Source organism: Zea mays, chromosome 2 (genome assembly GCF_902167145.1).
Source record: "Zea mays cultivar B73 chromosome 2, Zm-B73-REFERENCE-NAM-5.0, whole genome shotgun sequence".
In the NCBI taxonomy this organism is placed as follows: Eukaryota; Viridiplantae; Streptophyta; class Magnoliopsida; order Poales; family Poaceae; genus Zea; species Zea mays.
Genome location: NC_050097.1, coordinates 19,035,492 through 19,046,694, shown reverse-complemented (window position 1 = coordinate 19,046,694; position 11,203 = coordinate 19,035,492). Strand labels below are relative to the sequence as shown.

The 11,203-nt window shown below is 50.4% G+C and overlaps 1 protein-coding gene across 1 annotated transcript; it reads right to left on the bottom strand.

The window, feature by feature from the left end:
• Positions 1-5,245: 5,245 nt before the first annotated feature.
• On the bottom strand, positions 5,246-8,072 carry LOC100381838 (uncharacterized). The gene is made up of 4 exons (NM_001174630.1): positions 7,966-8,072; positions 7,714-7,874; positions 6,566-6,789; positions 5,246-6,136 (listed from the first exon to the last, which is right to left on the bottom strand). Exons 1-4 carry the CDS (start codon positions 8,000-8,002, stop codon positions 5,359-5,361), a joined length of 1,200 nt encoding a protein of 399 aa, NP_001168101.1. The 5' UTR covers positions 8,003-8,072; the 3' UTR covers positions 5,246-5,358.
• Positions 8,073-11,203: the final 3,131 nt, after the last annotated feature.

The following is an 11,203-nucleotide window of genomic DNA, read 5'->3' as shown; positions in this document are numbered from 1 at the left end:
TAACTTGATAGCTAAACAAACAATAGCCGGAGAAGGATTTTTTAGCTAAGATGGGTTTCATTATATGGTAACAATGGTATGATCCAGGTATGTTATAACCAGTGGTGAACCTAGGGCCTGGCGACCCTAGGCGCCTGCCTGGGCTCTGATGCCGCCGTGTCCATAGATTTCTATTGCAGAACATGCTCCAAACTTCACAGTTTAATTAGCTCAATGAGATTTGCATAGGCTATGACCAAACACTAGGTCCATCACTGGTTTTACCCATAGGTATATGGGTACGAGTAGTGTCCACCCATATTTATATCTGTCTATCCGATGGGTAGAGATTCTTACTGATTAACATACCAGCAAATAAAGAAATCATTTTATACCCGTCTTAATACCGAGTAAAACCCGTCGGTTATTCGGATTTCTAGTATCCATTGCCATCTATCTTTTTCCAGTTCACCTATATGGTTCTCTTTGCTGTCAAACTGCGCAGCAAAAGTAAAGAAAAATACCAAAACGTCTAATAATTTATGGAGTAATTTGCAAGAAATAAAAAAATTTGCACTCTGTTGGAGACAGAATAGCTTAATAGATACCGGCCTACAAGGCTTCTGCAAAGTAAGATGATTGCAAATACACCATATGTACAACTTCGTTTGGCAAAGATCGTTCAGGAATGCACATTTGACTGATTTTACATTCAGTCACTTTACATACTGTTGGACACCAAATGTGTCTCGCGGACTGTTCGCGGTGGTGGCGCGGACGGTCCGCGCGTGCGCAGAATCAGTTAGGGTTCCTAGTTTCTCGCGGGATTGGTTACCTAAAACCACGGGATTAACTCGGAAATCAGTTTGAAGCGGATCCAGACCTCCCTCTTTATATAGATGAAGGGCTACGGCCGATTGAACCCCCAACAATCGATCAAATCAAGTCTATTACTCGTATTTACTTTACGCATTAGGAGTAGTTCTAGTCTAGTTCTAGTTTAGCCCTAGTTTAGCCTTCCAATCCCCAAATTCTCCGCCTCTCTTCGACTCCACGTCGATTAGAGGAGTCTAGGTCGGTCTGCCCGAGCCTAGACACCACCTAGGATCTCTCCTCCCCGACGGGGTCCCTCCCGGGAGCGAGATCCAGGCGCCGCCGGCGATGTTCGCCGCCCCCTGCGCACGCGCGGACTGTCCGGCCCTAGGGCGCGGACCGTCCGGCCGTCAGGCAGGGAACCTTTGCCCCTGCGCCAGGTCGCGGACCGTCCGGCCCTGTGCCGTGGACCGTCCGCGCCTGATCAGAGAGCACCGCCACGGTTCTTGTTGAGTGTTTGGCGCTCCGAAAAGGCGTCAACATACTTTTTGGCGACTCCGCTGGGGACAGGTGTTTAGATCTACTAAAAATCAGGCTCTCAAATGGCCGGTTCTAAAGATCACACCGATATCTCCCCAGATAATATCCTGAAGACGGCTGTCGAAAATCTAACAGCCGATGAGCAACAGCAATACGAGGACTACATGCGCCAAGCGAAGGAGAAATTCTTGTCGCAGTACACGGTGGATCGCCACCAGAAGGTTATCAAACATGGAGAGACCGATGTTGCATCTCTCCTATCTTCGCTTCAAGTCCCCAACGTAAGTAAACCTGACGATATCCAATCTATTAAATATTATGTAGATCAGCAACAGGATCAAATGAAACAATAGATTGTAGGGTTAGAAGAGTCAATTAGAAAATTAACGCGTACGTTGGAGAAGTCTGTTGCTCCTAGTTTTCCATCATATGAGACTAGTAACAGGATATCTATGTCTAATACATCGGCAACAAATAGGGATTTGCAGCCCCAGCCATTATATGGTATGCCGATGAACTCATATACAGGGCAAGTACCACCACCGCCGTCCCTGCTTGGCAGATCGGCGACCCTGGACGCGGTCGGACCGTCCGAGCTCCTGCCTGGACCGTCCGACCCTTACGCGGACCGTCCGGCTTTCCCTGCCGGACAGTCCGGGCCCGCACCAGGACTACCACATGGCGTCCCGATAATGGCGAACGCAACCGGTCAGTTCGGACTTACCACCGGACAAACTGGATACGCATACGCAGAACCTGTTGTTGCACGCCATGCACCAAATTATTACACACCACAGCAGCAGTATGTTTCGCCCTCTACATATTTAAACCATAACGTATCATACAACCACAGACCGATCAACACTATCGATCGGTCACGACAAGAAGGTCGGTATACTAATACCCGACCAAATGAGCCCCATAGCCCAGGATCCGGTGGTCTGCCACCAGGTGCAATGGAAAAAATTAGGGAAGAGATGACTGAACTATTTCGAGATAAGTTCAGAGTTAGTATAGCCAGAGTAGGGCAATCATACCAAAAGCCGTATAATCACCGGTTTGACACTGTCCCATATCCACAAGGGGCAAGGATACCAGAATTTTCTAAGTTTTCTGGTGAGAATGGGAGAAGCACACACGAACACATAGGCCAGTTCCTAGCACACCTAGGCGAATTGGCCGATGGAGAAGCATTTCGTGTTCGGTTATTTTCTTTATCCCTTACTGGTACCGCTTTTGCATGGTACGCCGCCCTGCCTCCTAATTCCATTAATTCCTAGAATGAGTTAGAAAGTAAATTTCATGGACATTTCTTTACCGGGGAATATGAATTAGGGCTAGCTGACTTAGCTTCAGTCCGCCAAGGACGTGAAGAATCGGTTAATGACTATATCCGGAGGTTCCGGGACACTAGAAACCGATGCTTTCGGATCCATGTCGCAGACAAAGAGCTAGCAGGGTTAGCTTTTAATGGGTTGCTATCCTACTTAAGAGACAAATTAGATGGGACCCAGTTCTTTTCGATAGCCCAGCTACATTAGCGGGCTTTAGCCTGTGAAAGCCGATTTAAAGAGACATCAAAATCGGCCGCTCGTACTATACATCTGATAGAGCGTGATAATTCAGATGATGAATCTGCAGATGTATATACCGCTGAGTTTATTTGGCCAACAAAGGCCAAATCTTCAGCATGTTCTTCCTTACAACCGGTTCAAAAGAATCGGCAAGAAGAGATTAAATTTACCTTTAATGTTGCCAAATGTGATAAGATATTTGATGAGTTACTTAAAAATGGCAACATTAAATTAACTCATACTATCCCTCCTATAGATGAATTAAAGAGACGTGCTTATTGTAAGTGGCATAATTCTTTTTCTCATGCCACCAATGACTGTAATGTTTTTCGTCGACAGGTACAATCGGCCATAAATGAAGGCCGGTTAGCTTTTCAGGAGATGCAAGTGGACACACAACCATTTCCTGTTAATACAATAGATATCGCATGCAAAAAGATCTTAGTTCGGCCCAAAATGGTCGATAAAGGCAAAAGCAAAAGCAAAAACATCATCATTGGTAGTCCTCGCACGTCGAATATATCACAAAAGGAGATTGCTCAAAAGGCTTCGGACGATAAGGCTAAAAAGTCCGGAGGCACCGGGGGGCAGGCACAATCAATGAGCCAAGCACGACAGCCTGGCCTGAACACAACAGACGGTATGGCACCTACGTGCGGATGGTCCGGTGCTCAGACAGACAGTTCGGCTACCTCTGCCGGACAATCCGCCTATGCCCAAAGACGTCAGCCTCCACACAAAATCTTAAAAGGGAAGGAGACACAACGGCAAAGCACAAATGGTCGGCTGATCAAAGCTGACTCTAATGTTGATCAGTTGCTCTCCAAGAATACTAGCGAGAAGACCGTTCTGCGTGATCGGTCAACGAAGAAACCTCGGTCACCTGCTAAAACGAAACGGGTAAACGAAACGACCCGAAAGGCGACACAACAAGCATCGCCTATTTATCCTATGAGACCAGGGTACTTTCCACTCGTTTACTCATCGTCGGTATATTATCCTGTTCAAACATGGAATGGTACGATGCTGAATCCATGGTACATGTATAGTCCCTTTGTCTATCCATACTGGAGGCACCTCCATTCTATTCCTTTTGATTCAGTGATCAAACGGTCATGGCCGAGAAAGATAAAATCTGAAACGGCCTTTATACATTGGTGCTTTATTAAATGATCTTAATATTGAAAAGCCGGTGACTTACATCAGGTTTAGTTCATATGCTTTTGGTTCGTCAACCTTCACCAAAAGGCAGGGGGCATATGTTGGACACCAAATGTGTCTCGCGGACGGTCCGGCCCTGAGGCCGGACGGTCCGCGGTCCAGACTGTCCGCGGTGGTGGCGCGGACGGTCCGCGCGTGCGCAGAATCAGTTAGGGTTCCTAGTTTCTCGCGGGATTGGTTATCTAAAACCACGGGATTAACTCGGAAATCAGTTTGAAGCGGATCCAGACCTCCCCTTTATATAGATGAAGGGCTACGGCCGATTGAACCCCCAACAATCGATCAAATCAAGTCTATTACTCGTATTTACTTTACGCATTAGGAGTAGTTCTAGTCTAGTTCTAGTTTAGCTCTAGTTTAGCCTTCCAATCCCCAAATTCTCCGTCTCTCTTCGACTCCACGTCGATTAGAGGAGTCTAGGTCGGTCTGCTCGAGCCTAGACACCACCTAGGATCTCTCCTCCCCGACGGGGTCCCTCCCGGGAGCGAGATCCAGGCGCCACCGGCGACCTTCGCCGCCCCCTGCGCACGCGCGGACCGTCCGGCCGTCAGGCAGGGAACCTTTGCCCCTGCGCCAGGTCGCGGACCGTCCGGCCCTGTGCCGCGGACCGTCCGCGCCTGATCAGAGAGCACCGCCACGGTTCTTGTTGAGTGTTTGACGCTCCGAAAAGGCGTCAACACATACATTGTCACCAAAATGCAACTGCTTTTTTTGGGAGGACTCGTGTGGCCTGGAACGTAGAAGCGATAGCAGCATCTAGGGATGGTTCCGAGCCTGCACGACATATCTCTACTAAGTCTTCGCAACGGTATAACCTTGTGGTTATTCAACAAAGGGGTGCATTATATATACACGTCCATGAACCAAGGCAAACAACGCACGTTAGGCACCTCAACACTGCCACTGGGCAAAATGTTCTGTCTAAGCACTGGTTTAGTGACCAGAAAAATGAAGGGCATCCATAGACCATAGGGATGAAACCCCTTACTATTAGGGTTTCATCTTATGGATCTGCTCTATTTCTCTGGTCACCAACCAGCCTTGATAGTTTTTTAAACCCCCCTCCCCCCCGAAATAAATTGTACCATTAAACCAAAACTTCATGAATGCCAGATTTTCAACGGCTCAAACCCCCCATTCAAGTTGTTTTGCCTGTGGCACAAGACCGTGGCCTTTTCATCTGCACAGCAAGCCACCACACCTGAGCGACTCATGCTACCAGCTCTGCATCTTAGGAGCTGGTTTTGTAGTTTGAACCTCTATTCGAACTACGGCGCTCTCTCCTCACATTATCCCTAGGCAGCCTTGTCCCTTCAGCACTTTTTGACACACCCAGGAAAGCTTGCAGCGAATTGGCAGCAAAGTTCTCTAAGGCTTCAAGAACCAGCCTCAGATTTATGTGCAAGCTACTTGCCTCAACACAATGCGCCTCGTACAATTGTACGATCCGAGGCACATGCAGTCTATGCCGACTTGGTATTAATGCCAGCTTCTTGTTTAGTTCATCAGCCTCCTTACTAATATCCTGGGTCTTCCTCTCCAAAAATTTGATCCATTTTTCCCTTTCTCGGATTGAGATTATTTGTTCGCTTTGCTCAAGATGCTCCTGTTCCCACAGGTGCCGCACGCTAGACACAAGAGCTTGCATGGCGTTAACCACATCCTTCTCAGAAATCTGATCCATGGCTTGGGACCATTTGTTGCAGGTAACAAAAACCAATGGAGCACCCATGCTTCCCGGTGAATAAGATGGAACTCCAGCAGTATTATCCTCAGGCTCGTAGTTAAGACAGAGTGCTAGCCATCCATTCAGTGCCTTTACAAAGTTCCTTTGTGAATTCACCCAAGAGGAAAAACTGATGATCCATTTGATCAGCTCTACCTCAAGCTCCAACACCAAATCCTGCCCATTTTCACCTGACAGAACCGAGGTACAGTTTTTGGCTTCTGATATCACTTGACACTGTCTATGGTAAGAGTCCAATTTATCTTGCCACATTAATACAAACCTGGAAATAGCCAATAATTTGTTCAGGTAGGGGCCAGCAATACAAAAGAGGGTGCAACCAAAGGGAGAAAGCAAGTAAATCTTTCAATTTATTCTAGACCACTTAACATGATCTGACATATAGCCTGCAACTAGGTATACAAAAACTCTCAGACAAGACAATCCTACAAATCCAGGTTTATGGTTGCCTCTCAATCCATTCAGTTTGCACGAATGCATACATCAACTCACTATCAATTGCATAAAAGATTCAATTCAGTATGTCTGTCCGACACTGATTAGGACCCCCCCCCCCCCCCGGACACACACACACAAAAGTTGTAGTAATAGTAATATTAAGAGTAAGAATAGTAGTAATACAACAACAGCAATAATAGCATGGACAGTAACAACAGATAAGCACTCTCCTTGAGCTAAAAGAGGGGCATACCCTTGGATCAAAGCGTTAACTTGCGGCCACAATTCCTCATCCCTTAATTTGTTTATTTTTCTTGAAATCTTGGCAATAACGCGCACAGCTATCCTTATCTTTGTTGAAAGCTTTCTCAGCAAATTTCGAGTTGCATCAATCTTTTGAGGCTCTGCACCCTTTTGATCTAATAATTTCAGTCGCTTGGAGTTCTTGGAAATAAGTAGGCGCATTTTCTCCTCGGCCTGCATGAGAAATACATCAGCCGAGATAAAGAAAACATTATTATAAAAACAAGAGAGTAAGTGTGAAAAACTGAAAATCTGTATGGACATAATCTATTGAACTATAACATTATCAAAATCAATGATACAAAATAAATTCATAATGTGGCATGTCCAAATCAAGAAGATGGTTGCAGTTTCAAATAAACAAAAGATAGTTCTATTTACTGTTTTTGAATGAACCGGTTCTATTTACTGTGACATGTAAAACTGAAAGCAAATGGCTTCTCAAAATATATCCACTTGTTCTCCCAGGTTCCACTAGTTGGCCCAATAACTCTCCATTAATACAGATCAGAAGAATATTTTAGAAGGTTAACGGGACATGTTCTTACAAATCTGACCGTTGGGCTTCTAGAAAGCCACTTTCCGTGGTGGGTATTATTCTAACTGGACCCTTCGTTAACATGACCATGACCTGAACTATACACAAAAAATACTGCTAGCAAACGACTGTGTTAGTAAAACTAATCAGTTAATACTAGTCAGAAACATATTAGGTTGCAAATCATAGACTTAGCAGTCTGCCTTTCTTAAAAGCATGAAGTTAAGGATTTTGCTGCATATATGCAAAAGTCAAAATAACATTAACCTTCGCTTAGCAAAGTACTGTTGGTGGCCAGCGCCATTAATTAGTTTAGTAGAGGTTAATCATGGTTTAAGACTAAGGCATAGTTTAATGTGGATTCTGACTAACATAAAACTAACAACACACATTGAAGTGACATGATTGCAGTATACCATACAACATTATCATTTAATTTCCATTGAACATTTCCATAAACCAACAATATCATAGCTCCAGACTCCAGTTCATAGATCAGTTCTACTGTAATATAAGTTTAAAAACAAGGACAGCTCTTTATCAGAAGATGGTGACCATACCTTGACCTCAGCATACAGCTTCCTCTCCCAGAAATAGAGTTTCTCAAGTGCCGAGGATAGGCTCTGCGAGTCCACCATCGCTACCACTCCGACGTCCACGGCGTCCATGTCTTTGCACCCCAAATGAGCCACGGAGATAGCCGACATCATCTTTGAGGAAGCTGAACAAAGAATTAAGCATCAAGTGCACAAGTTACTGACAATCCGAGTCGAATTGGGCATGAAGTAGATAAGATGTACGGAGTAGCTCACTGCGGCCTTGGTAGCTTGGCCTCCCGACTTCGAGCATTGGCGCGAGCTGCCTAGCCGCCTCGGCCGTGCGGACAAGCTGTGCCTTGATTTCACAAGCTACATTCTCCTTGTCGACGGCCCTCCGCGTGGGAGGTGGTGGAGCGTGCACCGACACATTACCATGTGCGGTTGGCCTTCGCCGTAACTCACCGATGACGTCGATAATATTCTCCGCCTGGTCGAGCTCGGCGGTGGCACTGACACCGCCGAGCGAGCTGCGCCGGCTGCGGGCTCCGCCGCTCCCAGGTGCTGAGTACTGCCCGGCCACCTCGTTCACGACCACGCTGTCTTCGTCGTCGTCATCTTCGAGGTCCGGGATGCCCTCCTCCTCGCGCACCTCCCGCGAGCTCCGGCTCGGCGTGTAAGGCGCCGCGGCCGCAGTAGCTGCCGTGGCGGAGTCGTAGTAGTACGTGTCGTATTCGTACGAGTCGTAGTTCTCGAACACGTTGAGGAAGTCCCACGAGCTCGCCTTCGGCGGCGCAGGCGGAGCCGCCCGCTGCAGCGCGGCCGGAGCGGGAGGCGGGATCGGGGCCCGCTGGGCGCTGTAGGCGTACTGCTGCGGGTAGCCGCCCGCTGCGTCGAACGAGCCGAAGCGCACTACGCGCTCTGGCGGCCCCGGAACGCGCTGCGTGACGGCGACGGACGCGGGGGGCGGGCGGCTGCGAGCGTAGTAGAACTGCAGCGAGCCCGCCGGCGTCGGCGGGTACGCGTACGCAGGCTGCGTCGCGTAGTCGTACTCGTACCCGTACGCGGCGTGGTGCGGGTGCGGGTGCTGCAGCTGCTCGGGTACGCGGCGCGGAGGGGATTCTGCCGGCGATGGCGGCTCCGATCCGGGCGACGCGCCGAACTGGAGGTGCGAGGAATGGCCGTGGGCAGGCTGCGGCGCGGAGGACGACGGGCGGAAGGACCGCGGCAAACGGTCCGCGGGCGCGCCGCCGCCCTTGCGCGCGGAGGGCAGTGTGAGCCCCGGCGACTCGGCCTGCAGGCGGAGGAGGCGGTGCAGCGGCGCGGCGACCGAGTCGATGGAGTCCGCGAGTGCCGCGTGCGCGTCCGCGAGCGCGTAACGGTGGCGGACGGCCGCGGCGAGCAGCTCGGCACGGGCACGGCAGAGCGCGACGGCCTCCTGGTCGTCGAGCTTGGACCCCTTGCACCCCATCGCGTGCCTGGCGCCGGCGCTGGTGGCTGGCTGCTGCTGGCGCGAACGAACGGTACAAGTACGACGTGCGCTCAGAGGTCTGGACTCTGGAGTGAAGTGGAGCAGGCAGGGAGTGTATAACCCCTTCCTTCCTACTCGTACTTGCCCGCCATTATGGCGTTCGGTGGCCTTTGGTCTTGGTCGTCCGGCGCGGCGACGGGGCGGTTCGGCTCGGCGGGCTGATGGCGCAATGATGCGGTCACGCGCGCGGGCGGACCGACGGACGGAGAGGTAAGTAAACGTGGAAGCCCCCAAGCGGAAGGTGGAGGAGGCGGGCTGGGGCTTGGCCTCGGGCGAGACGACGTCAGCGGGGGAGATCGGGGTTCGAATCTTCTATTTTATTTGTTTGCGCATTTGTTTTTCCGGGGATTTATCGTGGCAGCGCACCGTTTTTTGTTGCCTACTAGCAGCAAGCAGTACGGGCGAGCGAGGCGAGTGGGCGCGGGGGCCGTCGTCCGTGCACCGTGGACCGGGGGTGCGGAGCGGAGGAGCGGCGGCAGGAAAAGACCGGAGGAATGTGACACGCCCATAGCCTTTGGACCGCGGACAGACAGACAGACAGGCCGAGCGGGGAGTAGGAGTGGTTTCAACCCCCCTCCCCGCGCCCCACCATTCCACCACCTCGGTGGCTCAGCCACGGTCCACCGAGGAGTGGGCGGCGACGCCGACGGGTGCTCGCCGGGATCGGAGCGCGGCGCATTTACGCTTGTCTCGCTCGGCCGGCCTGGAACACGCAGGTGGTAGGGTGGCCGGCGCTTGCCGGCTGGTCGGGGCGCACGCTACGCAGCCCCGCCGCTCAGGGCTGCGGCCATGACGTGCACTGTTTGCGCCGTCTCTCTGCTGGTCCGTGCTCTCGAGAAACAGTGATAATCCCTGACTGCCCGCGGGCGTCCTCTATTCTGGTGTGGCACATGGACGGAGTACTGGAATTATCAGCGATCCATTTCTCCGTGTTTACAGTTTACCGTCCCAGGACAGCATTGAATTGGGCCGGGAAGTCAGGGCGCAGGTCGTGTCGCTAGAGTGCCAGTCTCCTGCAATAAAAACTGTTATTCAAAAAAAGCTTAATTTAATTATGTACACCAATATTTATATTTAAATGTGTATTAGGTTATCTTCAGCACCTTACAATCATCATATCCATAATCAAATTTCACTCTATAAACAATATAATCTATAGTAAAAAATATTGCAAAACAAAATTTTAACTTACTATCTGGATAAACTGCTGGACACGATCTTAAGGTGCCCTCCACATTGAAAAAATAAAGAACCCTCTAACTGACTCACGCCCTGATGGGACGCCACTAACCCTATTGGTTGTCGCCCCTGTCACCAAGCGCAATATATAAATAGGGGGGTTAAGGGGCCGACGCGAGTTAAGCTAACGATACCGCCTCTCGCCAAATTCTAGCCGTTAAGGTTGTTCGCTTCGAATTAAAGTCAATTGTTTAGACTGCTACTGTCGGGTACCGTAATTAGGAGTACCCCAACACTCCTAAACACAGCTGGTAAACACCCTCAGAACAAACCATAAAAACTGATGGGCGCGGTTTGAGTCAAGGCTTCGTCTACCCAAGGGACGTGATCTCGCCCGAGCCCAGCCTCGGGCAGGAACTGTAGTCCCAGACGAATCCACGCCTTGCCCGAGGGCCTCCTCAGGCAGTGACAGCACCCTCGGCTCGCCCGAAGCCCAGCTCGGGCAGGCTTCGTTGTGAAGCAACCTTGGCCAAATCGCCTCACCAACCGACCGTATCGCATGCACATTTAATGCGGGGATCGCCTGACACCTTATCCTGACACGCGCGCCTCAGTAGGCAAGGTCGAAGTGATCGCAGTCACTTCGCCCTTTCACTGACCGATCTGACAGGAAAACAGCGCCGCTCACCCCGCTCCGACTGTTGTGCCAACCACCCGGGTAAGGCTGACAACAGCCGAGTTCAGCCTCGGGCGCAACAGGAAGCCCCACCTCGCCCTACCTTAAGCCTCGGCCTCGGGGGGAGG

Bases quoted from the DNA above. Each gene is read 5' to 3' on its own strand.
- LOC100381838 (NM_001174630.1), bottom strand. From the start codon at position 8,002: ATGCTCGAAGTCGGGAGGCCAAGCTACCAAGGCCGCA. The intron at 6,790-7,713 runs GTATGGTCACCA...TTTCTCATGCAG, and splicing joins AGCTGTATGCTGAGGTCAAG to GCCGAGGAGAAAATGCGCCT. The intron at 6,137-6,565 runs GTATGCCCCTCT...GGCTATTTCCAG, and splicing joins GTTAACGCTTTGATCCAAGG to GTTTGTATTAATGTGGCAAG.